This window comes from Rhamphochromis longiceps, linkage group LG13 (genome assembly GCF_057381845.1).
Source record: "Rhamphochromis longiceps isolate RC_006_pf linkage group LG13, R_longiceps_female_GT1.1, whole genome shotgun sequence".
NCBI classification, from domain to species: Eukaryota; Metazoa; Chordata; class Actinopteri; order Cichliformes; family Cichlidae; genus Rhamphochromis; species Rhamphochromis longiceps.
In genome coordinates, this window is record NC_140569.1 from 25,089,714 (window position 1) to 25,116,834 (window position 27,121).

The following is a 27,121-nucleotide window of genomic DNA, read 5'->3' on the forward strand; positions in this document are numbered from 1 at the left end:
TAACTGAGGCTGCCATGACAGAAGAATCTAATTTCAAACCTTTTTTATTTTTTTATTTTAATTGTCATGCTTAGCATATTAGCAGTTGGACGTCGTAGCGGAATCTGAAATTGAATTGACCTAGAATGAAATCGTCAATCGTCACTGGGTTATATCCTCACACAATCTCCGGTCCTCCTCGAAGCGAGATAGAGTAATGACTATAGCAGACTCTGTGCTCTCGCCTTTATGAAGCCAAAAGTCCCCAAAGACTCCAGCCATAATATACACTGTCAGCAGATTGATGGAAAACAAGCGTTCAGGCCCTCATCTTCTCTTTTTTTAGCACGAAAGCCTTCTTATCTCAGCTCGCTCTCATCGGCGCTGGGGCGTCTGCCAGCGTACCGAAGAGCGCCACCACCACATTCCTGGCTGGCACGGATGTCTGGACATAGCCGAGGTGCAGGCATCAGCCAGAGCCGCCTGCAGAGGACGGGGCTGGCACAGGCAGTCGAGAACTCGGCGCCCATCTGCTGCTGGAGCCAGCAAGGGGAGCCATCGTTTATTACGACTGATGTGAAAAGCAGCTCCTGTCAATCTGGAGACATATTGTGTTGTTCCTGCACTATATAAGATTTCTGCACCAAGTCTGCATGTTTGGCTTTGGCCTGTATAGTCGGGGTATTTTTATTTTTTCTTTCCCCTCTTCTCTGTTTTTAATCCGCCGAGGTTATCCTTCATCACAGATCACATTTCAGAAGACGGAGACTTGGAAAGAGCATCCCACTTCTTCAAACTCTGTTTTATCTCCTATCTGTCACATCACTCTGCAGCATCCACAGGCCTGCAGAGCCAGATTTAACCATGAAGCCAGCTTCAGTTCTCAAACTCCCACCTAAACAGCAGGCTCTTTTTGTCTGCAACGTCTATCAGACCTGCGTGTTTAGCCTGGCTGCAAAGTGCCGAGCTCCTCTGTTCAGCTGTGACTTAATCTTCCATCTTTGGCTCATACTTCAGGAAAAATATTGACGGTGACCCCAGATGTTTGACATTACCGTTGCTTTGTGTTTCGCTTGATAACTCTGTGGTGATGTTGCCCATGACCCCTGCAGGATAGTTTGAGCACTTATTGCGTAAACCGTTAGCGGTAGGCTTTCACATGCTCGCGTGGAGAGCCTTTTGTTGTGTTTCTGTACTTAAAGTAAAGTAGAAAAATTCCAGCCCGTTTCAAGTTTTCTTTTAAAAGTGTTCTTACTGGATTACCGCCGCGTTTTTCAGGACCAAAGAGACAAAAACGGCCCAACCTACTTTGCCTGAGCAAAGCCTAATCCGTCTTAATCTAATAATTGCTCCCATATTTTCTGTCTCCTAAGAGCACAGCTGCAGGGGACGGCTGTGGCTCCAGGTCGCTGTGCACCATGGGTAATAACACCCAAGGTCGCTTTCATGGTCACGACGAGATCTGTGAACTGTCTGAAAGGTTTTTCCCCGTCGTCATCATGTGGGCGTTGCAGACAGATTGTTTAAAATCTTATCACAGCTCGTTCTTTTCTTCCCCTCCGTCTCTGCTGGCTCGCGCTCTGTCCTCGGTAACGTGTGGGTTACGCAGAGATGCATTAGGCCGCCTGTGTTTCAACAGCCCGCCTTTTATGAGTGGGTGTTGAAAATTGGTGAGAGCTGGCTGTGCTCAGATGTCTCTATTTTAGATGCAGCATGACAGTTATGAAGCCGGGTGTCGAGGGATGAAGTCGAGGGGGGCGATGAGCGACGTGGCACACATCATCTTTGAAAGGCTTCTTTGCATACTGGAGCTGCATCTGCCATAAAGCAAACCGATCAGTCTCAGTCTGCGGCTGTTTACACATCCTATGATAACGAGGAATCGCTTTACAACGTTATACTGTGGTAATACTTAAATAACCTCAGCAGTGGAGTGGGAAGAAGACAGGCCTTTGAATTTCAACACTTTGTTTTAGTCCTAGAACTAAACTGTACTGAATATGCAGTGCTGTGCAAAGCTAGCCATCATTTCTTCATGTTTTGCTAGGAAAATAATAATAAGGGCAGTAAATAAGCGTGTAAGGCAAAAGTAGAGTTGTTATGACCTTCAACACAGCCTGAACTTTTTGCACAGCTTTCTTATAATTAAAGTAGTCTTCAGGAATAGTTTAAGGCTTCCTAAAGGTTTTTGAATGTTAGTTGCATTTTCTTGTGTCCTGTCAAGATGATCCAACACTGTTTCAATCATGACAACATCCGTTACATGTGGCTTGTTTCAAAATGGCTTGTAAATTCAGGTATACTTCTTTGTGTGTTTGTATTTTATGTATAAGTGGTTGCAACGTTGGGCACTAGCAATAAAGGTCAAAGCCAACCTCGATACTTGCATGTCCCTAGTATATTATTGGGAAGTTTGAAAATGATCCATCAAAAAAAAAAAATTGTGGGTAATATAACATTTTTATTGATTTTTCACATTCGGTGTGACCTTGATCGTGACCTGACTTTTACCAAAATGAAATCAGCTCGAGGTGTTATTGGTATCTACTATCACACGAAATTTTAAATGGTATCTTGGAGGCTAGACTGCTAACAGATAGACAGACAAACAAACAGAACCAATTCCCCTTCCAGGGGAGAATTGGGCTGCTTGGAAGCAAAATACAACAAAATGAGGTCTGGCTCAAGATTTTTGCACAGACACAGATAATTTTTCCTACTTAAACCATGATTAGGTTTCTTTTTGCAAATGGAGCTCCGCATGATGCCCCAAACTAGTCCGCATCCTCCGTCCCAGTCTGAATTGTGCTTCGGGCCTCCTGGTATGACTATAATGAGGCAGTGATGCTGTGTGGCCTATTAAAACACTGTTGGGAGTAATGTTTGGGTGGGGCATAGCCAACACTTTGATGCTGCTGACCGCCTCCCAGTGTGCTTATTAAGAGATTTATGGCTCATGCACCCCCCTCTCTCCTGTTCACACTGCCATTTGAGTGTTGTTTTTTGTCTCTCCTGTCATGGATACCATATGGAGTACTTCATTTGAAAGAGCGAGCTGTGTTGGCAAGCAGCGGCTCGTTAGAAGTGATGAGAGAGCTTTTCATTGCTGCATAGGAGAGGTGACATACTTCTGTCAAGCCCTCTTTTTTTCTCTAAGACAAATTAATTTCTGTCATCTGGAATAATTTGGTGAAAAAATATTCGAGAGTTTTCAAAATGGGAATCAGTTCAGAAGCTTCTTTTTTTTCCTCTTTCTCCTTTTTTTTTTATATAATGGAAGGAGTGAACCAAGTCTACCTGGCGAGGTTGCATCCCGGTTGCCATGCCAGTGTTGCCTGGTAATAAGTTGGGGAGGAGGGGGGGGGTTCTTTGTGTAGTTGGTGCCGTGCTCGCTCCCTGCCGTCAGCGACGAGATGGAGTGAAACACACACGAACCGATAGGGATCTCAGCGAGGTTTCTTATAATGAGCCCTCTCTTTGCACACGAGCAAGCCGCTTTGCAGAGAGAGACCCTTTCCACAGGGCAATTACCCGGTACAATAATGGCAGCGATTGAATTTAGGTAGCGCGCGTGCATATGAGTGTCACCGGTAAAAGGGCAGGCTGGCTTGGCTGCTTGAAGATGGTTTTCAATTAAAGGAGATGAATAAACGCAGGAAAGCGCTGTGCTGATGTGCACCTCGCAGAGAATAAAACACTACCTGGGGTCAGTTTTGTGGATTTAGTGGAAAGAGTCAGCAGGGTGTTATCCTTTTGTATTACTTTGATTCATCTTGACTTGATGGAGTTTGGGAGCCTCTGTAATGACTGGGGTTGAACACTGAAAGCTGCCTTTTAAGAGGCTCCGATATCATTTAAGAAAACGTGATCACTCTGAGGTTTGTGTTCACGTTGAGAGAAACATTATGGAAAAGTAAACTGCTTAACTTGTATTTAAATCGGCTTTATCTGCAGGGTCCAGTTAATCAGATGTTTTTTGTCACTTCACAGCAGATCTTGAATATATTTCTTGTGCTTGTTGACCTTTTTTGTGTCCTCGTTTCTGGATTTTTCTGCAATAAATAAATCCGGGACATTGACACCCAGTTAAGCGTGCATATCTGTCACTCGCGTTTCAGTGAGCTGACAGGGAAGTCGTACCTGGTCTGACTCGATCTTGTTTATCTTCACTCCTGTCGAGTTCAAAAAGGCAACCTGACCTCTTCGTTTGGCGCCGTTTCTGTTCCGTGTACGGGCGATCGCTCTGCGTCGTTCACGCTGGAGAAGACGAAACTGTTGCTGACAGACAGAAATGTTAAAATATTGGCCAAGAAATCAAAATCACTGAAGCTGAAATTTCCTGGATCACCGCAAACAAAACGCCGATATTTGTCCGTGATCAACATTTTCCAACCCTGCGATGCATGACTGAGACGTACTGGGAATTTAAACTGTCACGATATAAGTCACAAGATATTAATCACCCTCCCTTACCTGTTTCGTGCTCTCTCTTCCCTTTTTTCCACAGCACTTATTAATAAACCATAAAGTCAGTTTTTAGGGAAGATCTTCTGCCAGCCGGTTTTAAGTCAGGCAGCCAGTGGAAAACTGAAAAACACACACCCACACACACATAGACACAAATCTAGTAATTTGTTGACGGGCATTGAAAGTTCTGTCAGTGGGCGTCAGAGCTTCCCATGACTTTGCCACTTATTCTCCTTTCCATTTGATCGTTCTGACATCTCGGTCCACCCAACCGAGGATGAAGCTATCACACTTTTCCATCTGAGGTTTTACTACAGCTTGTAAAAACACACTTGCCTGGACTCTGATAGATGGTTATCAGCATGTGTGATCCCAGCATGCCAGTCATTAATGAGGTCACCTGAGATTTCTTAAAGATCAGATTTTTCTCCCAAGTATTTTGCTTATGCTCAGGAAAAGTCGACTTTTATCACTTGGTGCCGTTTAAACGGTGTTTAGGTTCAAGCCCAGAGGCTCTTTCCAGATACTGTGTGCAGGTTTCTGTTTTGTGTTTGCCACACTCTGCATCTGTCTTTCTTCTCATAACCGTGAGGAACATCTTCTTCCTTTGCTCTGTTTGACATACAGCCTAATAGGAAAGCTAATCTTGTTAGTTTATCACTCCAGTGAAGCAGTAGGAATCTGCAGCAGCTGCTAAATTTCAGAGCAAATAAGGTATGGTCCTCTCCCCACTGCTGGCATGCATGTCTGGCTGGTTTAATGGATTGCTGTAGGTTTGTATTCATAACCCCAGCTTGAAGATGAGGACAGTCATCCACCTCTGATTTTGATTCTGTTTTTTTTGTTTTTGTTTTTTTGTCCTGTAAAAATGACCCCGTGTGGAGCATCGCCATATTTACTCGTGTAGCCATGGCAGGGCTGCGGGGACTGAACCTACCTAAAGTGGATGCTTTTAAAGAGGGAGTAGTTGCATCAGCGTGCCATCTTTTGCATCCTGAAAAATTGATGACATCTTTTTCCAGTCTGTGCTTGTTGCAGTGCTGCTTGTCTTACCTCCTGACTGACATTGACTGAATAAGATGTTAAACCTACTTTCAGATCGTATGTGAACTTTTGGAGTCATGAATTATTAATCAGACGGAGTCTTATTTTTATTTCCCCCCCTTTTTTTTGGTGTACTCTTTTGAAGTTTCACTGTTTGTTGTCGGCGTGTGCTGCTTGAGCTGGGAGGGCTGATGTTATCAGCAGTCTTGCAGGTCTTATCCGTAATTGGGTTATGTAGATATTGCGATTTGGGAGAGGATGGAGTAATGAAAATGGAGTGATCACGTTAGATAGTGCCGTTTTCATGGGTTATGGACTCTTTGTTACCAAGTGGCGCTTTAAATTGGTTACTCGTAGTGTAAAGAAGTGCGAGCATTGGGCACACCTGGTGCTCTGCTCTCTGCAAAGGATGCTCAAATATTGCAAAATTTATAATCACAGGAGGTTTTTTTTTTCTTTTCAATATTTAGACCACAATTATTGCCATGGCAACCCAACTTTGAAGCTCTAATGCATTTGTGTGTGTCCAGTTTTATTATTTGACCAAAGCCTCTGTCAACCTACAAAAAAACCTATTATTATTATACATTAGATTAGATTAGATTAGATTAGATTAGATAGAACTTTATTAATCCCTCGGGTGGGTTCCTCTGGGAAATTCGATTTCCAAAAAAAGCACAGCACCGACAGAAGTTACAGAGTTACAGAATATTATATATATATATATATATATAATACACACACACACACACACACACACACACACACACACACACACACACACACATATATATATATATATATATATATATATATATATATATATATATATATATATATATATATATATATATATATATATATATATATATATATATATATATACACACACACACACACGAAGGGGATAAATAGAATAAATAGGAATAAAAATTAAAATACAAGTGAATTGCACATTTCAAGTATTGAGTCTATTGCACCGTTGACTATTTACAAAAGTATTGCACAAAAGGTATTGCACAGTGAGGTGAAGAGGCACTACAGCTTAGTTGTTCCCCCCTCCTTTGTCCTCCTGTTTCCCCTCCCTCTCCCCTCCAGGGAGGAGTTAAACAGTCTGATGGCGTGTGGGACAAAGGAGTTTTTAAGTCTGTTAGTTCTTGTCTTTGGGAGAAGCAACCTGTCACTGAACAGACTCTTCTGGTTGTTTATGGCCGTGTGCAGAGGATGTCTGGCATTGTCCATAATGTCCATCAGTTTCTTTAATGTCCTTTTCTCTGCCACTGTCACCAGAGTGTCCAGCTTCATGCCGACCACAGAGCTAGCCCTCCTGATCAGTTTCTCCAGCCTGGATGAGTCCCTCTTTGCTGTGCTGCTCCCCCAGCACACCACAGCATAGAAAAGTACTCCAGCAACCACCGACTGGTAAAACATCCTCAGGAGCTTCCTGCAGATGTTAAAAGACCTCAGCCTCCTGAGGAAGTACAGTCGGCTTTGGGCTTTTTTATACAGGTGCTCTGTGTTGCATGACCAGTCCAGTTTATTGTCCACCCACAGCCCGAGGTACTTGTACTTGTTGACCACCTCCACCTCCTCCCCCTCTATCTGAACCGGCAGTGGACCTGCTCTAGACCTCCCGAAGTCCACAACCAGTTCCTTAGTCTTTGAGGTGTTGAGTTGCAGGTGGTTTGTGTGACTCCATGCGACAAAGTTCCTCACCAGACTTCTGTACTCCTCTTCCTGATCATCCCAGATACACCCCATGATGGCTGTGTCGTCTGCAAACTTCTGAATGTGGCATAATTCAGAGTTGTAGCAGAAGTCAGAGGTGTACAGGGTGAAGAGAAGAGGGGACAGCACAGTTCCCTGTGGTGCTCCTGTGCTGCTGACCACTGTGTCAGACGTGATGTCCTTCAGCCTGACGTACTGTGGTCTGTCGGTGAGGTAGTCGGAGATCCAAGCCACCAGGCAGGGGTCCACCTCCATCCTGTTCAGTTTTTCTTGAAGCATACAGGGCCGGATGGTATTAAAGGCACTGGAAAAGTCAAGAAACAGGATCCTGACCGTGCCTTTTCCCCCATCCAGGTGTGAGTGGGCTCTGTGTAGGAGGTACAGGATGGCATCCTCCACTCCGACACCCGCCTTGTATGCAAACTGTAGTGGGTCCTGGGCATGTTGTACCTGTGGTCGGAGGAGGTTGAGGAAGAGCCGCTCTAGTCTTCATAAGATGTGACGTCAGTGATGTGACATGTGATTACAAATAAAGTTTATTTATGTACACAGCCCTTCTCTGCCTTAGTCCCCTGCTTGAAACCTAAGAGACTACCATAGCAGAGCTCATGCACAGCTTTCAGCCTCCAGAAGAAGTCATACTATATGTACTAAATTCTATAAAGTAAAGTGAATCTGAGTCTTAAAAGCTTTGTAAACTGTCAGCGGCAGCCTTTGACTGTGCTTTTCTTGAGTGCCTTTTTTTTATCTTTTGAGGTTTTTTCATACTGTTCCCCTTCATGCTGAACTCTGCTGTCACTCCTTTTCCTGTTCAGGCCAGTTCTTAAACATTCAGTGTCACCGTCAGGCTGCGCACACATTTGATTGATTTATTTGAAGACTGCACACATGCGTGCCCACACTCCTTCGCTCTGCGTAGTCAAATGCACAAACAGACACAAACATGGCACCATTTATTTCATTTCAAACGTGGTGAAAGAAAGAGGAGAGTCAAAAACATCTGGTACTCCAACGCTGTGCTTAAAGGAAATGAGTGCGCATAAATAAGGATGGGAAAGAAAAGCATAATTAAAATACTTTAAATACTAAATAATTCATCACCTGCTGATCACCTTTGTTTACCTTTTTAATTTTTTGACATTTCTGAGGACATAATAACCTCACTGTATATTTTAATAGCAAACAGGCTGAATTACAGAACCTTTAACGTCTTAAATATTTATCAGTGTTTTGCTTGGATACAGCGTATCAGCTGCAGTTGAATGTTTGAGACTCTGCGATATGCGTGTCACTTTAAGGATTGAGATTAATGTCTAATGTCAAACGCTCCAATCACTGTCTCACGCGCCGTCAGCAGCACTCATTTCTGCGACTCCAAGGCTCCTTGTTCTGCTGTCCTGTCATTTGCAAACATTTCAGCGCAGCTGTCTCGCTTTGACACGGTCCACTGAGAAGCTGTTAAACCGCACACATATGGGGCTATTCGAGCTCCCACAGTGGGTGTGTGTCTGGTGCCACGTATTTGTGGCTCCTGTGTGTGTCTCTCTTTAACCTCATGGAGCCTCGGGCTCGTGTGTCATCCTTGGATGTCGTCACCCTGCAGAGGCATGTTTGGGGAAACTTTCAGAGATAACATTGTGGTGTGTGTGATGGCCTGGTGGAAACACACAGTGCTCATCGCAGGTTTTTTCACTGATAACATCTCTGATGCTGCTCATCTCAAAGAATTCATTTTTCTTTTTGAATGCAGAAATGTGAAATCTTGTTTGTATTCATTAGATTGTGTTATTAGAACACTGATTTTGCCCACACATCCTCCGTCTGCATCTTGCATCTGTTCTTGAAAACTGAATCGGCTCGGCCAGCCCTGCCTGTCAGTGCCAGCAAACAAAGTTGGGAGAGACAGAAAGAAAGGAGGCGGTGAGTTTCAGATGAACCTATTATGGTGGGTTCTGGCTGTCAGGCTGACTTAAAGGCGACTCCCACCTGACAGCCATGACAGCCGTGCCAGGCTTAATAGGGTCGGCAGTGCAGTGAGCTGAAGAGGCGAATCCCCGTGTGCAGATATTTCACCCTCTCAGCAGTTTCCTGCTATATCTTTAACCCAGTTTTTTTGAAATGTGTCAAAAACACCCATGTGCTGTGATTGACGTGAAATATTAACAGGGCTGCAAGTTTTTTGGGCTGCTGATCGGTATCGAAGCCGAGGCGTATTTTTGTGGATGCGGGCTGAAAGATATTTCACTGTTTTAATGGCTTTCTAGCTTAAAAAAAAAAAGTATTTGAATAGTAGAAACTTTAGGTATCAGTTTTTCAACACTGTTTACGCTTCTCATATGTCAGGACATGCAGAATTTGTTTCACTCATACACTGCAGCTCCTGAACTCCGAGGTTTTCCAGTCATATGGCAACGCAAATGCGTGACACGTGTGATCTCGATGTGATGACAGAGCACCAAATATTCATCCAGTGTTTGTGAGTGAATGTCACGTGTGCTGCTGATCAGGCAGCTCCTTCAGCTGAAGCACACAGAGCGTTTCCAGTAAGGCGAACATGTGTGAAGGGGACCGTTTCCTTCTGTGTGATTCATATGAGAAAGAATTTCGTTGAAAACATCCCGGCTTGTTTGTACAGAAATTGCACACATTTTGGGAAACATATCCCAAACTATTTTTCAGAAATTGAACAGAGTTCGTGAGTGAAAAGAACTTTTATTAATGAGCAAGTTTTAAAATGAAAACTTGAGTATAAAATGTAGTTTTTTGTTCAAACGAGCGGTCTAAACCAAAATAACACACTAATGCGTCATTAATGGATATATTGGTTTGTTAAAACTTTGCTAATTGCATCTTGACCAAAAGACGGTGGTGCGTTGTTTACTTGCAGGTTTGCTACCGTGTGACGTTCCTTCTCACTCCTTCTGATGGCACATTGCTAGTCGCAGCATTCTTTGTGTTGAATGTTTTTTGTCATAAGAACAGTCCCGTCCTGTGTTCCTCAGTCTCACTCTCTTTGCCTTTTATCTGCAACTCTCCCTTTCAACTGCTCTCTCTTTGAAGGGCCCTCAGTCTGAGTTTGGATAGCATTTACCCTGCTTATCTATCCCAAATGCCACACAGCGAATATCCGAGCATTCCTCTATTCTGCAGCCCTCTTGTGACTCACTGAAAAGCGTGACCTAAATTATCTGTGTCGATCTGGCCAGACTGATACAACTTCAGTGAAATTTGGGTTCCTGAGTGAGTAAAGTGAAGGTAAAAGACAAGAACAGGGATGGCAGTTGTGATGCTTTGTGTGCATGACTGTGTTTATACTGTTTGTGCACGTGTGCCCTTGAAGTCTGCTCTTCTGCGCCAGTTTAGAGAAGCAGGATTGGAGCGCGCTTGATAGATGTAGGTCACGGCACCTTCTCTGTTTGTTCAGTACAGTAAACTTGGCAGACTCGCGCGCCTCACTCTACCCACCTCACTCTCACGTCTGTCACTCCGTGGAATGTGAAAACGCCTTATCTGTCTGCGCCGCATCTGCCGGGACTTTTTCCGGAAGTTGTTCCCTCTGCGTCTGCGTGGTTCTAAACTCACAAACTCGCGCTGTTTGTCAGCGAGCATCTCAAATGAAACCATCAACCGCGTGCCTCCGCCAAAGCTCGTAACATTGCTGCGCAGAGGAGGTTCGGTGTGATGGAAGCTGGCATGCTACCTCGCACCCCAGCTGTAGGCTTGGCACGGAGGCGGAAGGCTGTCTGCGAGCATAGATTGTCTGAGGTGGATGGCGAGGATGACTTCGCTGGTGTTTCCAGCCCATCTGCTACCTTTTATCCCAGTTTTGCACAGATGGAACAAATTCTCAGTCCCACAGGAGAATTGCTGGAGACCATTTGCTTATACAGACGAGGAGTTGTTACAACCCTTTGTGCAATAAATCATGGGGAACCTTCATGGTAGAGCTCGTTTCAGAGGCTGTGGGAAATGATTTATTAACTATGTCAAAATATTATTAATTGTTAATCAGTGAAAAAGAAGAAATCATACATTTCAGAAGCTGAAAGAAATACAATAAAAGTATTTTTGCTCAATAATATTTTTTTGCCTGAATAATAGTATAAGAGCGTGACTTCTTATGATTATTATGTCTGGCATGAAGTCACGAGGAAAAAACTGAAAAGTAGATGTGATCATATATCAGAAACTGAGTGAAAATTATGCAGAAGCTGGTCATGGAGGAATGATTCGAGATAAAGTAAAAGCCAATCATCGGGCCTTTGGTGTCTTTTCTAGAACTGATGAAGTCGTCTATATAAAAATAGATTCCCCAAAGAAGAATAAAAAAACAAGAGTCTATTCAAATGGAAAATGACAAAATGAAAGCATACAGTCATTGAGCCCTCCATTCTTAGCTATTTTAACCAGCTGATAAAGGTGTAGCCAGAGCCGAGGTTTTACTGGCGACCGAAAAGGTTTATACGATGGTCTCAAATATTCAGTTGTTTTTCTCTGGATTTTAAAGAAGTACTGCTTCAATTTATTTGATGTCAGTGTTGAGAGCTGTTGCTTAGCATTTCTACGAGTAATCTTTTCTCTGATCTTCTGCAGTGCCGTGACCTTGTCAGAGTCGGCACGCTTGAGCCTTGGAGAGACAAGTTTATTTTCCAGCGTGCTTTGCACAACCTTCCTAGCAATTGAAGGCTATTTGCCCACCTTTCATGTAACATTTAGATGGAATTTTCTGATTTCGGTCTTGCTGATGCAAATAAAAGTCCATGACTTAAGCTGACACACTGTTTTCTTTGAAATGCTGTAAGTAATATTTGTGGCCATATAAGGCAATCTGATTTACACTGAACCTGAACCTTACTGCAGGCTCACCAGAATGGAAGTCTTGTTTGACCATCCTTTCTAACTCGCTGTGTCTTTTCCCGCCTACCTGCCTGTCAGCGCTAACCACCTGCAGGACAGGAGCGGTGGCATGTTAGAGGGTCAAAGATGGGAGCATTTCATTGGCTCATTATCAACATCTTCCTTGATTTAACTTTATTGAAAGATCTACCTTTTTTTTCCAGCCAGACACAGGCAGACACACACGCCGTCACACAGGTGTAGGTATGGTTAATCAACTCTGGTGGTGGACCGTTACTTATCATAACAAACCCCAGACAGGCAGGATAACATTGTGTTATACGGGGCTCATGAGGGCCTGCCTCGACAACCTTTGCAGATGGCTATTGATAAGTGTTTCATTATGGTGGTTGTTCAAACTAGTAGGCAGCTGCTGAGTTTAAATCAGGTGCACTCTGATAATGTCATCTGTATGTTTACACTTGCCAACAATAAAGAGTGTAGTTTGTCATAAAAAAACATATTAGTGAACCGAGATTTACAGTATAAACAAAACTGAATTGAATGAGAGGAAAAAAATACTTCCCATGATGTTGGTACTCTGAGGTAGACACAATAGTCTGGTAAGGATATGCATGACTGTATTTAAATGAGGGTAGAAACTACCAGCTGTGGGACACAAGTTTCGTGATCTGAATCTGTATAAAGTCATAAAATATTATGTAGTATCAGTGTGTTCTTTTTAACTTGACCGACTGTACTGTCAAAAAGTTTTGTCTACACATAGTACATAACAATCAACTTAGCAAAAAAACATTTTTAGGCACTTTGTTACTAGCAGCAGTTACAAAAACACTTAATCTTTCTTTTTTGGGTTTAATCTGTGACAAATGCTGGTCAGCTATTGGCTGAAAAGTGTGCATATGTCAACAACGGTGTGCAGTATGTCCTTAAAAAAAATGTGAGGAAGCTGGACAAGCAGAGGACACAAGAAGCTGTAGCAGATCTAAACAAATGTTTGTATCTTTAGGCATTTTGTTACTAACTGGATGTTACAAAAACACTTAATTTGAAGAAATAATTTCAGGAAAGTGGGTGACCTACAGATGTCTGCAGCAGATGAACAGCATCTGGAAGTAATGTTGTTTCAGGACATGAGATATCAGTCTGGCCCTTTAGTGTTGGTCCATCTACTGCAGCCACATCAGGAATGGCGTCAGTGGGAGGGTGGCTGTGAAGAAACCACTGAATAGCCTGTTGTATGATGAATTACAAAGAAATGGACTAAAAATCAGAGCTGTCTTATGAAGTGATGAATCCAAATTTCACATATGCTTCACAACAGTATACAAACAGTGGGTCTGCTTTGTCTTCTGTTTCCTCCGTCTGTTTGGCAGAGACTTTTGTGATTTGTGCTACAACGGTACTTTCACGTTTAACTGAGAGCACGAAACAAAACTGAACGGACCGATAATCTTCTGAGACGTGGATTAGTAGAGCATAAAACATGTCTCACACACAAATCTTGTCCGCAGCACCACGAGGGACAATAAAAGATTCAAGTGTACGTGAGGCTGTGTCTTTGTGTGCGAAGCACATCACGTCTAATTTAAGAGACACGTCTTCCTGAGCCGATGACAGCATGTGACCGTGGGCGTGTGATGTTTGAGTGTCAGAGCACCCACTCACATCAGTCTATCTAACAGGGAAGGTATTTTCCCCCGGCGCAGAGGCTGATGAGAAAATAATTCACAGCTAGCCATTATTGTCTAAACATCACATTCCTCCACAGGGCTAAGTGGTTGCTATGGCGTACACTTAATGAACGGAAAAAGCAGTAAAACGTTAACAGCAGCCCCATTCTAATCTGACTTTCCCCTCTTTCTCCCTTTTCTCCTCCTTTCCAGTTCTGTCCATCCAGGCCGCTGCCATTCAGTTCACCAAGGAGCCCAAATCCCAGGATGCCTTGCACGGCCGCAGCGCCATGCTGCGCTGCGAGGTCAGCGATCCGACCGACATCAGATACAGCTGGCTTCACAACGGCCAGCCCCTGGAGAACAGCGAGAGGCGCTTCCAGGAGGGCAGCAACCTCAAATTCAGCGCCGTGGATCGGCGGCTGGACGCAGGAAACTTCGAGTGCGTTGCGGAAAACACGGCCACAGGAGAAGCGCTCCACTCCAACAACGCCTCCTTCAATATCAAGTGTGAGTGTTGAGTTTCAGGCCATTTTCCCTTCCTTTGACGGAGGAAATAAAACAACCCTCTTAAGTGAAAATTACCAACTGACAGGGTTTCATAATGGCAACAAGGGTGTGCATCCAGTTTCTGGATCAAAAAAGCCAAACAAAAGTTGCAGTATAAGATGACGGGGTAGTGTAAGCTGAAGGAATGTTTCCACCTTGTTGCCTTATTCTTCGTGGCTTCTCCTCTCTATAGGAAACTGGATATGTGCGCCACCAAGCATGTGTTTTTTTGTTGCTTGTCTTTCCTCTCCGTTGTGTAACACTCTCTTTCCCATATACTCTGAAAGGGCTTTTTTGTCAGGAAATTACTGAACAGTCTAGTTCACCTTAAAGCAGTATAATTATTTCGGTTTAGATTAGCACAGGTCTGTCTGCTCCAGTTTTTTTATTTGTGTCATGCTTTTCACATCTTCAGCTTCTAAATGTGTTGTCAAATTAAGGGGAAGCACGCTAGTGTCTTAATTTTGTTATTTAGCCTCATAACCAAACCTCAGTGACCCGCTTAAGTTTCAGAGCAGAGGAAGCCGGGAAATTCTGCACAGCTCTGTTTGGGATAAATAACAACCTTGTTTGGGTCTCGTCAGAGGCCCTCAGGTACCAGTTGTTACTGTAAAGCCTTTGTGTCATACAAACAGAGTTTTCAGTGATGGTAGAAAGAGGGAAAGGGAAAAAAAAAAGCAGGCAAAGCGGGCGAAAAATGATTCCATCTGGAATATGTTCCCCTCTCTTGCTACATTCAGCCTGGAGGTTTGTCTTTGCTGTGATGGTGCTTGTTCAAAGGGTGATTACAAGAACAGATGAGTGTCCAGACCTCCTAGTTGTAAACTGAGAGACGGATGGAGGGAGAGAGCAGCGGTTTAACTCCCTCTCTATGATGTGTCTCCACAAGTGGATATTTGAGGCGTGTGATGTCGAGCACCGTCTCTCTCTGAGTGCTTGCAGTTGTAGCCAAAAGACCAAAGAGGCCCATCGGTTTTTCCCAAACCCTGTCCGATCTGACGGGAACCGCTCACATGTGTTGCAATTGAACATGATCTAGTGTGTGAATGAAGCTCAACCGACTTACTCCCACAGACTTAATAGAAAAGAAACAAGTTAGACATGAAGCACCAGTTCTCCAGAGCAGAATAAACTGCATTATCTGCCAAGCCATTAACATTCCCACGCACTGGAAAAGCAAGGCATAGTTTTCTTGAAAGGAAGGGCATGCAATATAAATAGGCTGAACTCATTTAACCGTGGAAATGTTTATATAAGAGTGGTCGTACCTTTTTGATCGGTGTAGATAGCAGTCGGGCTCACACAAATGTGCCCGTTCTTTGACGTGAGCGCTGACGCTGCACAGTCTGGTCCCGGTTCATGACACACATCGATCGTAATAAACATTAGTTTGCTTTTGTAAATAGATTTTTCTAGAAGTCTGTGCGTACGTTTGGATGCGAGAACTGGCTGCTAAGTTGTCTGCTAATGCTACCAAGCTAAGTTAGCAAGCTACATCTAAACTGCCATAGAGTGCTGAGCAACGGACCAATTAAAGACCTGAATTTAGCTCACAAAAATTGGGGCACAGACTTTGTTGGTACCAGTCTGTAAACATGTGATTTTGATGTAAAGTTAAGAATGTTACAGGAGTCATTATAAGAGACTTTCTGTTGTTGACTGCCACTGGGGGCGCTGTTCAGTCAATAAAAAACTAGAGACACAGCGGTGTCTGCGGCACTGTTGCCTCACAGCAAGGAGGTCTTGGGTTTGAATCCAGTCTGGGCCTTTTCTGTGTCGGGTTTGCATGTTCACCCGCGTCTGTGTGGTTTCTCTGCGGTCACTCTGGCTTCCTCCTAGAGTCCAAACACATGCATTTGGCTAAGTTATTTGGTGATTTTTAAATTGACCGTAGGTGTGAATGAGAGCGTGTGCGTGATTATCTCTGTGTGTTGGCCCTGTGACAGATAGGCGACCTGTCCACGGTGTCCCCGTTCACTCTATTTGATGCATGGATGACAATGAATGAATGGATTCTCAGTGGTTTATGTTGGAGCATCATATTAGGCACTTTTTACAGACAACCTAAGAAACCGGCACACAGCTGAGATGCTGGTTATGAAGTTATTAATGCACCGCACATTACCATTCCTGTAAAAATGGTAATAGCCTGAGTCAGCTTGATAAGAAATCACATAAGTGGATTCCTCAGGCATAGCTTCAGATAACAAACATCTACGAACAAGAAACAATGTTATTTAAGAGCTTAGTGCACACTTTTCTCAACCAGATGCTCAAACTGCAATAGTAAATCATCCCTAACCACTTTCGGATGCTACGTCTGTGTGTGCGTATCAACACGTTTACCTCTGCATCATTATCTGCGGTTTGGCTGTCCGGCTCACTTTAAGTGGATCAGACCACGCTATGGTGGCTGTTGTCATATTTCCACTCATATACAGTTTTAACAAGCGGTCAAGCTCGTGCAGCTTTAAAGTAGACGTCTTCTGGCATTAATCTTGACCGTGCACTCACTCATGTGTACGCTACTTTGCGTGCTTGGTAGTGAATGTGGACTGTAGGGGGTGGTGGTGGTGGGGTTTTCCATATGTACTGTATCAGGGACATTTCTGGAGTTCATTCGTCCGCCCCTCCCCCACTGACGAGAGAGGGTTAATTTATTTTTCCTTTCAATGGTGGGTGGGCAAGTCCTGCCAGCTGAGAATTATTCAGAGTAATTATCCCCCCTCTTGTTTTCACCAATAGAGGTTTTAACCCCCCCCTCCGCGCCCCCTTCACCCTTTTGTCCCGCCCGGTCACTGGGTCTCCATGGCGAGACCGGGCTCAGGCGTCGCTTTCGTCAGCATGCTTGTTGCTCCTGGAGGCACGGCTTTCAGAAGACACACACGGACGGTGTTTTTGGATGTCAGTGTCATACAGCAGCACGCAGCAATGAGGAGAAGATTGAGTAGAAACACATTTTCCTCCCTATTCAGTCACTCGCGCGTGAGTAGGCATGCGCATGCCGTCTTGGCTTAGTCACACAGCATGTGTCCTTAACCCACATTTGTTCAGCAGACACATTTTTAGAGTCTGTACAGACCATGAGTACAGCTCTAGTTTTCCCCCATTTCGTTTCTCACAGTTCCTACAGAAAGATTTTTTTATTTTTTTTTTCTTGCTGTCTTTTGTGAGCTGACAAAACGCAGCTCTTCATGTTTAATGACCCGGGCTCCATCCGTCAGCTTCTCTCCTGTAGAGTGACTTTGCTCCTGTGTCAGCGTCTCATTTTTCCTCCTCCTTCCTCCTGTCTCTGTCTTGTCGCTGCAGCAGCATCTCTCCCCTGCAGTTTGCAGCCTGGCCTGCTGACCCCTGTCAGCCACAGCTGATAAAATCTGACACCTCGTCTAACACCGAGCTGGCTCAGTTAACAATTTTCCCCTGGAATCTGCCACACCACTGTTTTTTTGGGGTTTTTTGGTTTTATAGCAATGTTTACAATACGAGGACACTATGCCATATGTTTTGGTTATTTTCATCCCCATATGGTTTTGTCAATCAAATGAAATCCCCAGCCGTTTTGCAGAAACCCTTCTCTATGGCAACGAATCAGCTCACTGAGTGAAAGAGACGGACACGCATTCAGCTGCTTTTCAGAGTGATGACTGAACGAGCCGTCCGATCATCTGTCTTGATGATATCTTCATGTTCATCCGTTATCATCCCCGTGTTGATAGCGCTTCCTGTTCTGCCTCCAACATAATAATTATAGGCTCCTAATTATGCCGTTAGCTGCCAGGCCCGCTCCAACACTTAGTCATGCATTCTGAGAGGGATTATGGGGAAGCATTTGCCACTAATAGGTTATGAAAGAGTGCCTTCTGTTTGTCGAGCGGACAGCTGGAGAAACCTGAGCTGTGAATGGAGCTGTGAGTGGTAAGAACGTGAGGCTGGTTTAAAAAGAAAGAAAGAAAATCCAGGTCAAACTGAAAATTAAGTGGATAGCCAGAATCGGTTTTAACGTGCCACAGAAGAAAATAGGTCAGGACTGGTAGAAACTTTAGATACACAAGGCAGAGTGTGTTGTCTGCTGTTGTTTGCAAATCTCTGTTGAAGGCTCTGATTAGCCAAACAGCGCGTCTGGTATTTCTCGTGCTGCTCGCTGTTTTATTCCTGAACATGCAAATGAGCATCTGATACATGAATTCAGATGACACCCTCCCTGATACTGAACCCACTCTCCTGTTCCTCCGGCCGAGTCGATACAATGCTTCGTTTGCAGATGACGTTTATTCCGACTGCCACTCGTACTCACCCTCGCTAATAAGACTTGTTATTCCGTCAAACTTTTTCTTACGCCCTCGTCTTCAGTGATTCATCGTCTCCCCGTCTGGTTTTGTGGGTCGCTTTTTGCTTTCAGTTCGCTAATAACAGGTCTGAGCGTCGGGCCTTAGGCCTCGATAGCGCAGTTGCCCTTCATTACCACCTCCTCCTCGAGTTAGTGGAGCTATTGCCTGGAATGGCCTTGAATGAGACACACAACTAATTTGCATCTGCTGAACTGTCAGATATTTGAGGACACTTGCACACATGCACTCAGGCTCGCAGGCAGAGGATCGTCAGCTGTGTTTCGCATACACCATTGCATGTACAAACAGATGTATAAACACACGCACATACTTGCTCCACTGCTGAGCTATGCTTCCACACACACACACTGTTGTCGGCCGTCTGTGGTAGGAGGGAGGTAATGAGCAGTGCACGGCTCAGATGGGATATAAGGAAGGAGAATGGAAGCCCTGTTGCTGTAGAGATGGTTTCCCATGATCCCCTCAGGCTGCACAGCACTGCCAGTTCCTGAGTAATTCATTGTGACAGTTTTCCCTCTAGCGCCCCTTGTGACCTCACAGGGGTGCTGCGTCCTTCCTCCCTCCCTCCCCATCGCTCTCTCAGGTGGGCTCATACCATGCATATTTCATACATGATCCACACTGCAGCAGCACTGTTCAGCCAAGGGCCATAGGAATGGCGCAGCGTTAGTGGGATGTCTTACACTAATACACGCACAGCATACATACACAAAACCCCCACGGACTCGTGTAGAAATCGGGGGCAACCGAAACAAACATGCTCTCTCAGTGATTTCACCCACTAACCGCAGTGTTTACACAGTCTCTGCACATCATACCTCAGCCTTTATACTGTCACGTAAATAACAATTAGCCCTTGTTCTCATTCAGTGTAAACACCAAGTGTTTGTGTAGTCAACAGTGGGAGAAGGGGAATTCCAGCAAGGTGTGCTAAGATGGTACTGCAGCTAAATCTAAGCTGTCACTAGCTAGCTTTTGTCTTTCTATGTAACAACTTTTTATCTGTCTCGCCAACCTGAACATGTTGAAGAATCTTGGACTTGAGCAGGATGAAGGAAAGCTTTGTTGATGTCAGGTTTGACACACTATCTGCACATGTGTACTGGGCGAAATCCTTAATGTGCTCTTTGTTTCTGCCTGCAAAAGCTTGCTTCCATGTATGGGACTAATGCGGATCACTTTCCCACAATCTGTTTTTCTTCCTTTGTTCTTTTGTTCATCTATCACCGAGACGCAAGCGATCAGCCTTCTTGTCTTTCATCGCGTTGTTGTGGCATTCATTTCTCCCTTGATGCAATAATGTAAACACACATAATTAGTTTTGAAGAACTGTTTTTTTTTTTTTGATGGGCGCTCAATTGAAGGATTACTAAAATTATAACTAGCAGGTGCTTTGTCACAACATGTTCACTGCTGCCTTATTTCATGGGCCGCTCTGACAGCAGAGTGTTGCTATTAGCAGTTAATGAACTTTTCATTTGAAAAGCGCCTCAAGGACTTGAATTACTGTGGTGAGTGCAGGACTGTGGTATGCTGATGTAAGCTGACCCACTAATGTGGTAGATGTGGAGTCATAGTGCTGTCGCAGCGATGTTCCCCGCTCTCCCCTCGTCCCTGCTGCACTCATTAGCGTCGTCATATGTCGCATGAGGACAGGGCGACCACTTAACTCAATTTTTCCTCCTGTCCCTCTCCTCAGCTGTTCCCCCTGTCCTCTTGTGCTCCCTTCCATCACTTACGGGATTTTTCTGCCTCTTCTATCACTGCAGGGTTGGAGAGCGGAGGTGTGATTTTGAAGGAACCCGTCTCTGACAGGGAGATGGAGAACTCTTCGCTGGTCACGTTGCGCTGTGATATTGATGGACATCCCCGGTGAGTCTCCTCCCACTTCAAGATCAAAATTCAGGTTTATGAGATGGTATTCAGAACGATTTCTCTTCCTCTTTCTCTTCCTCATCCTGCTGCTTCTCAGGCCGACATGCCAGTGGTTCAAGGACAGCGTGAAGCTGACGGAGAAAACTCATCAGATCAACAATAAAGAGAGGACGCTCACCTTCAAGAATGCCAGTCCGGATGATAATGGCCTGTACTACTGCTGCGCCAAAAATGCAGCTGGGCACGTCTGCAGTAACACCAACTACACTCTTAACATTATAGGTGTGTGTGTGACCTTGTGCAACAAATATCAGATCTGCAAGAATATAAAACTGACATATGATATATTATAGAGAAACATTAGGGCTGTAAGATGATACCATATTGATTTTACTTTGCTGTCAGGTGTGCTACTCGATCCACTAATTGATTGTAGGTCACTAATCAAAGGTTTTCAGGATGTAGTGAGTTTCCCACATTTCCGCACCTGGAAATGGAGACGACCAGGTGTGTGTGGTTAAAGAGCATTAGTGGTGAGAGAAAGCAGGAAGCAGAAAAAAGTTACAGTGCGTGTAATGTGATTACCTTTAAGTCTGTTAGCGACTTCCTCCCACACCACCCACACATACAATATTGTAACATGTCTTAAAAGAACAATAACAGCAGCTCCCTCAGCATCAGGGTCTCCTCCGTGTGTCTAACAACAACTACCTCTGCTACAGTTTATTCTACAGGTAGGTTCTTTCCTACAAGCTCTCGTCGTGTTGTTTGCTCTGTTTCTCCCCCGTGTATAAGGTTTGCAGCACAGCACCCAATCAGCATTAGAAACCTGACGCCCTGTTCCGCTTCACATAGCCACCTGCAACACAGAGACATCGGATTAGCACCTGGGTTGAGAAAGAAAGGATAATTGTTCAGTTTCAGGTTATGGTGTCACCACCCTCTGCTCTTCTATAGGGCTTAACCTTAAGGAAAAGGCTGACAGATTTAAACTGGTTTTCAGTGCATGCTCTCAGATCGTAGGCTGAGGCTTCCCGTTGACGTCCTGGGTGGGCCAGGTGTGCTCTGAATGCACGCCTTTCTTTATCTTCACTCAAACCACTCGTAATGTCCTATAACTGCTACTGGCACCATTCCTTCAGCAGCTCTGCTGATACTCACGTGTTTTCCCGATCTCTTCCTAGTGTGTGTGCGTTAACTCGACGTCCTTCTGCTTTGCATCCGGAGTGTAACAATTTAGTAAAATCTGTGTAGCTATTACTCCTCCTTTAGGTTGTACCAGACTTAATCTGAAGTTTTGGCAGGTCTGAGCAGTGTTGGCTAACACTGAGAGGTCTGCTTGTGGCTGGTAGAAAGGGCCAAATGAAAGTGAACATAAGGAAAAATGCAGCAGCGGAAGCATTTTTCAGGTCATTTAAAACTCAGTGATTGATTTAATATGCAATTTAAAACTGGGGTTTGTGGATTTTGCACTGAGTTTTTCTTCTTTCCTGTGGAGCTGTTTCTAACCCTGTTTTCCAGGAATAACTAGTTTATGGACCATTGCAGAAAAGAAAAGGATTATCTCTTATGTGTGATTCTACGATCTGTAAGAGCGAAAAAAAAAAAAGAGAGAGAAAAGGCAGGGAAGCTGCTGGTTCTGTTTTCTGACCTCATTAAGTCTGTCCTAGGGGCCCCTGTGGTGTTGACACACTGCCACCTGAACACTGCTGGCTCACCAGCCTCCTGCTGCTGTTGGCAGCTTTTAATAAAGCCGGAGTAGTTTGGTGTGATGCACGAGCGTCCACGCAGATGGAACTTGATGGTCCGTTGCCTGTAATCATACAGATGTTCTACCTCTCTAACAGATAAGAGCTTCCCGCGGCCGGTGGTCACTCCTGAGGACCAGGTGGTAGTGAGGAACGGGGAGGCTGTGTTCCACTGCCAGTTCACTGCAGAGCCGGCGCCCACGTTGGAGTGGTACCACGAAAACGAGCTGCTGGCAAACAAGTCCAGGTATGTTGAGTGCTAAATCTTTCCCTCTGTGTCACTTTGTTGTTTCTCATCATACAGTATTGTGTAAAAGTCGTGAGTCACTTTTCATTTCTTTATTATTCTTCCTTCAAGGAGCAAGACCTTGGTATAATTTATTAAAGTGACCTTGAGCAATAGTTCTCCAGACTTTAATTTTTCTTTCGACATTGGCTCCTATTTGACTTTTTTCCCCTTGTCCATGGCCATTTTCAAAGGAAGGTTTGTTTCTTAAGCCCCTTAACATTCATATGAATCATTCAAGCACACAAAAGACACCTAATTCCAGGGATGAACCAGTGTAGTGTTTATATATAAGAGATAACCGAGCAAAGAAAAAAAATGATGACAGTTTCAGGGATAAAATAGTGTTTCCACACCAACAAAGTGAATCATATTTCAGCACAGTTTGATGTGTGTTCTTACAAATTTGAGGAAACTGGACAGAAGGAGGAAAGAAGTGACAGGCATGTGCAGGACTTGAGAAATGCATCTGGCCCTTCTGTTGATCCATCTACTGTTTACTGACGCCTCATCAGAAATGGCCTCAGTGGAAGTGTGGCTGTCGTGAGTGCCTACAGCCATCTGTAAAATGTGGTGAAAGAAAGCCTGAACAAGAGAGTACAGGCTTTGCAGCATGATTCCCAACACATTGCCAATGCAGTAAAAGCACACCTGGATAGAAGAACACACACTGGAACACTATCAGTCATGGATTGGCCTCCCGAGAGCCCAGACCTGTTGAAGAATAAAGGTGGTCACACCAAACAGTGACTGATAATTTGATAAATTGGGCTGTTTTTGCCTTATATACCTTATTTCCATTTATGCTTATGTATGTTTAACTAAACCACTCTACCTATTATATATCTTTTCTAGTAAAATATAAAGAAATGAGATGTGGCTCAAGGCTTTTGCTCAGCGCTGTACGTCTTAATTACGATTCCTCCTCTTCCATCTTGCATCCACCCCCTTTTCACCCCTCTTCCTTCTCCTTACCATCATATAAGCATGATTCCTGTGTATCTGAGTGTGCAGTAGGGCTGCCACGATTAGTCGACTAGTCACGATTATGTCGACTATTAAAATCGTCGACGACTAATTTAATAGTCGACGCATCGTTTGAAGCTTTGTAAGATCACAAAGGACGCAGGAATGAGTAGTAGGATTTAAGGGTGTAATAACGGACTGAAACAGAAGATGGCAGCACTGCATGTACAAGGATGCCAGCTGCCGTTAAACCCCGAAGAAGAAGAAGCTGTGTCCCAGAATTCATAGCGCAGCCCAGCGCAGTTGTCAACAATGGCGGCAGCTAGTTAGTTTTAACTTTACTCTTATTATTCTTTCTGGGTCACAAAATAAACGTTTAACATATTTTCAGGCGAGAATGTAGCTGTGTAAACCTCAAATATCTGCTCAGTTTATCAAGACACCACATATTTTCAAAAGCTCTCCGACGTTTTCGGAGACGTCTGTTACCCACTAGTTCGTTAGCTAGGCGGGGGCAAGGCTAACTAGAGCCGTGAGAACACCGGACTCCCGGCAAATCGTTTTCAAACCCACCACTGTCTTTCGCTACTCAGGTTAAACATGATATATAAGTCACTTAGATAACTTAAAATGTTATTGTTTGGCTTTCTTTAGTATTTTATTTGTTCCTGAGTAAATCGGTTTGGCTAAGATTAAAGTTATAGTTTTTGCACAGCTAAATAAACTTCAAGCAGACAGCTGATTATCAGAAGTGTGAGACGCTGGATAATATACTCCGGTGTCCTGTTATATTTTAGAAAGCAAGGAGTTTATTAAACTTCACCGAAACAATCTGCAAATTTCATTAAAAATTAATAAACTACCATCTTGTCTTTATTTTTAGTTAGCACAAACACTTCAAGCTGTAAGCTAATGATAGTTATATAAGACCAGATGCTGCTGGTGCAATAAGCTGTACGCTGTACGTCCAATGGATGATGATCTGATTAGTCGACTAATCGCAAAAATAATCGGTGACTAGTCGACTATCAAAATAATCGTTTGTGGCAGCCCTAGTGTGCAGCCATTGGTATTCCTATGAGCCCGATGAGGTGGAACCCCAGCATCGGGCTCTCGCCTCTCTATGTGCTGTTTCAACACAAAGCTCAAGATAAATTGCACATTGAGGAATGTTATTACTGGGAAAAAAAGCACGGTAAAGTTTTTTTTCTTCAGTCTGCACATCACTGGAACAAACCCATTCTCTGTAACCTATCAGAGAAGTCTGCAGGTCTCCAGTGTCCACGCTCTGAGAGGAAAAGACCCTCGAGCTACACTCAGATTACCAGCATATCCCCCGTCTTTATAAATAGGACTTCATAATAAATTTCTATATATCATGCCAGCTTTCATAGCGCCTCATGCTTATACATGAGCCCGTTCCGCACGTAGAGTACAATCCTGCTTTTCTATTTTGAAGTGATTACTGTGCTCTTTGAGCTAGGCAGGGTGAATGACTCCAATATCAATAGTTAGTCATTTGTGTAATGAGCCTGTCAGAGGCAGGTTTGGTCACCTAGGCAGTGATGAGGACTCAGTAATAAGCATGGAAGCCTAACCTCTTTGTGGCTAGGTTATTCCACAGCAGCCTGGTGTTTTGTGTGATTTAGTTTATTGATCTGGGCTGATTATAGTCCCTAAGTTACGCAGCTCTCTGCAGTGATATCATCTGTGTCTGCACTTAGGCTGTTTAGATAACCTCCCCTAGCGAATGAATGAATAACTAGTGTAGACTGTTTTTCCAAATGTGTGAAACCAAGAAAAAAAAAACCCCACACACACCATCTGGAGCTTAAGGCTATTTTTTTGCAGCCAGTTTCTGCCCCACGGGTCAAACGTGTGAAACCATACTCGTGATTGCCTTTAAAAATCGCTCTTTGCTCATTTTGTTTTCTAGTTATTTTGGCCTGTTTCCACAGACTAGTTCTCCGTCTCTCAGGTGGAAATGTACACCAGCTCCCAAAGCTCATTTCCCTCTTTCTCCTAAACAAAGAAGAAGGGATGACACAGAAATCTCACTTTTCCTGAGGGAATCCACTGTGGAACTAGATATTCTTATATGAATCCCCGCTTTTGGAAAACTCTTCTGAGGGAATGCAGATCATTCTGCAGTGGCTTTCCTTTTTCCTCTCCGAGTATTTGTTTTTCCCATGAGCTCTGCAGTGACTTGGGATCTTCTGTTTTTGCTGTGCCGGATGCTCAGCTCCTTTTCTGTCATCCCCGAAGCTGGCTTAAGGTCTGCCTTTAATTACTCCTCATTCTGTCCATCACTGACACTGATACTCCCATCGGCCTGATAGACTCCAGGGGCCAGCTGTCAGGACAGGCCTCCTGAAGCACGAGATTTTTTTTCTTTTTAATTAACTCAAAATGTAGGACACATTTGTTTCTTTGTTTTCCGTGGACAGATTCTTAGCATTTACCTCTACAGATTTAGAGCAGCAGATGGCTTGGGTTTACTGAATTGGGCCAAATTAGAATGGAAAGTCCAAATTTTCGGGCAGTTGACTTGCAGGTCAAAGCGAAACCTCTAAGAAAGGTTTGCAGATGCAGACTGAGAAAGATTTGAGGTTCGTTGGCTGTATCTGTGCAGAAATCTTCTCTCCGCTGTGCTTTTCTCTGCGAAGAATGTGCGAAATGTTGTTTGTGGATCAGTGATTGAGAGAGATTGTTTCTTTCTCTTCTTCTACAGAGTCTTCCTTCTATCCAACGGGACGCTGCTGATCACCCAGGTCAAGCCCAGGAACACGGGGACCTACAGATGTGTCGGTCGCGGCCTCAGAGGATCACAGGTTACGCTGGAGGCCTCCCTCCTCATAGCTGGTGCGTCACACACGTACACACATACAAAACTCGAGCGTAAACAATTAGAAACCCCTGTTATCCTATAATCTGAGTGGAACGGGCTACATATGAACACTGCCCTCCATCTCTCCTGCTCTAATCCCCCCTCCCTCCCTCCTCCTCCTTCTGCCGCTTTCACTTAGTGCCCAGATCTCTCCGATGATAATCACATTCCTGTATTGACATCCGGCCCAGCTGCATCCACTACCACGCGCCGTACAGAAGCATTTTGCTGCTTCCCCTTCATATTGTTTCCCCTTAGCGTCCAGCTGTTTTCCAAGCTTTTTTAACTCATCAAGTTTCCTCCAAAGTGAACAGCACCTGGCACTCGCTTTACTCAAGCAGTAGATGTTACATTAGATAACTCATCAGTGTGACTCAACCAGGGTAATGAGCAGTGTAATTAGGAGGTTGTGAAATGCCGAACGTCATTAAAACACGCTGCAGCTTTCCTTGCATGAGATGACTGTTTCTAAAGTGTTATAAATCAGTGTAATGTGAAAATGACATTTTAAGACTACAACAAATAAAAGTCTTTGGTGGTGCAAAAGAAGAAGAAGTTAAAAGGAAGGGGAACCAAATTATATACAAGTCCAAACACAGTGAAGCTGTTTTAATATTGTGCATGCACTAACAAAGCCGGCTCTTTCCTTGCGCCGCGTCTTCCCAGATAACCTCTTGAAACAACTTTAAAACAGCTCATTGAGGTTGAAACTA

General features: G+C 44.1%; 1 protein-coding gene across 1 annotated transcript in view; it reads left to right on the forward strand.

The window, feature by feature from the left end:
* The window catches only part of ptk7b (protein tyrosine kinase 7b), a 75,271-nt gene that overhangs the window by 39,667 nt on the left and 8,483 nt on the right, over positions 1 to 27,121 (forward strand). The window contains exons 2-6 of the mRNA XM_085428665.1: positions 13,962 to 14,258; positions 20,416 to 20,518; positions 20,619 to 20,803; positions 22,369 to 22,516; positions 26,253 to 26,383. Of these exons, the coding sequence (XP_085284791.1) occupies positions 13,962 to 14,258; positions 20,416 to 20,518; positions 20,619 to 20,803; positions 22,369 to 22,516; positions 26,253 to 26,383 (864 nt within the window). The remainder of the gene's footprint in view (positions 1 to 13,961; positions 14,259 to 20,415; positions 20,519 to 20,618; positions 20,804 to 22,368; positions 22,517 to 26,252; positions 26,384 to 27,121) is intronic.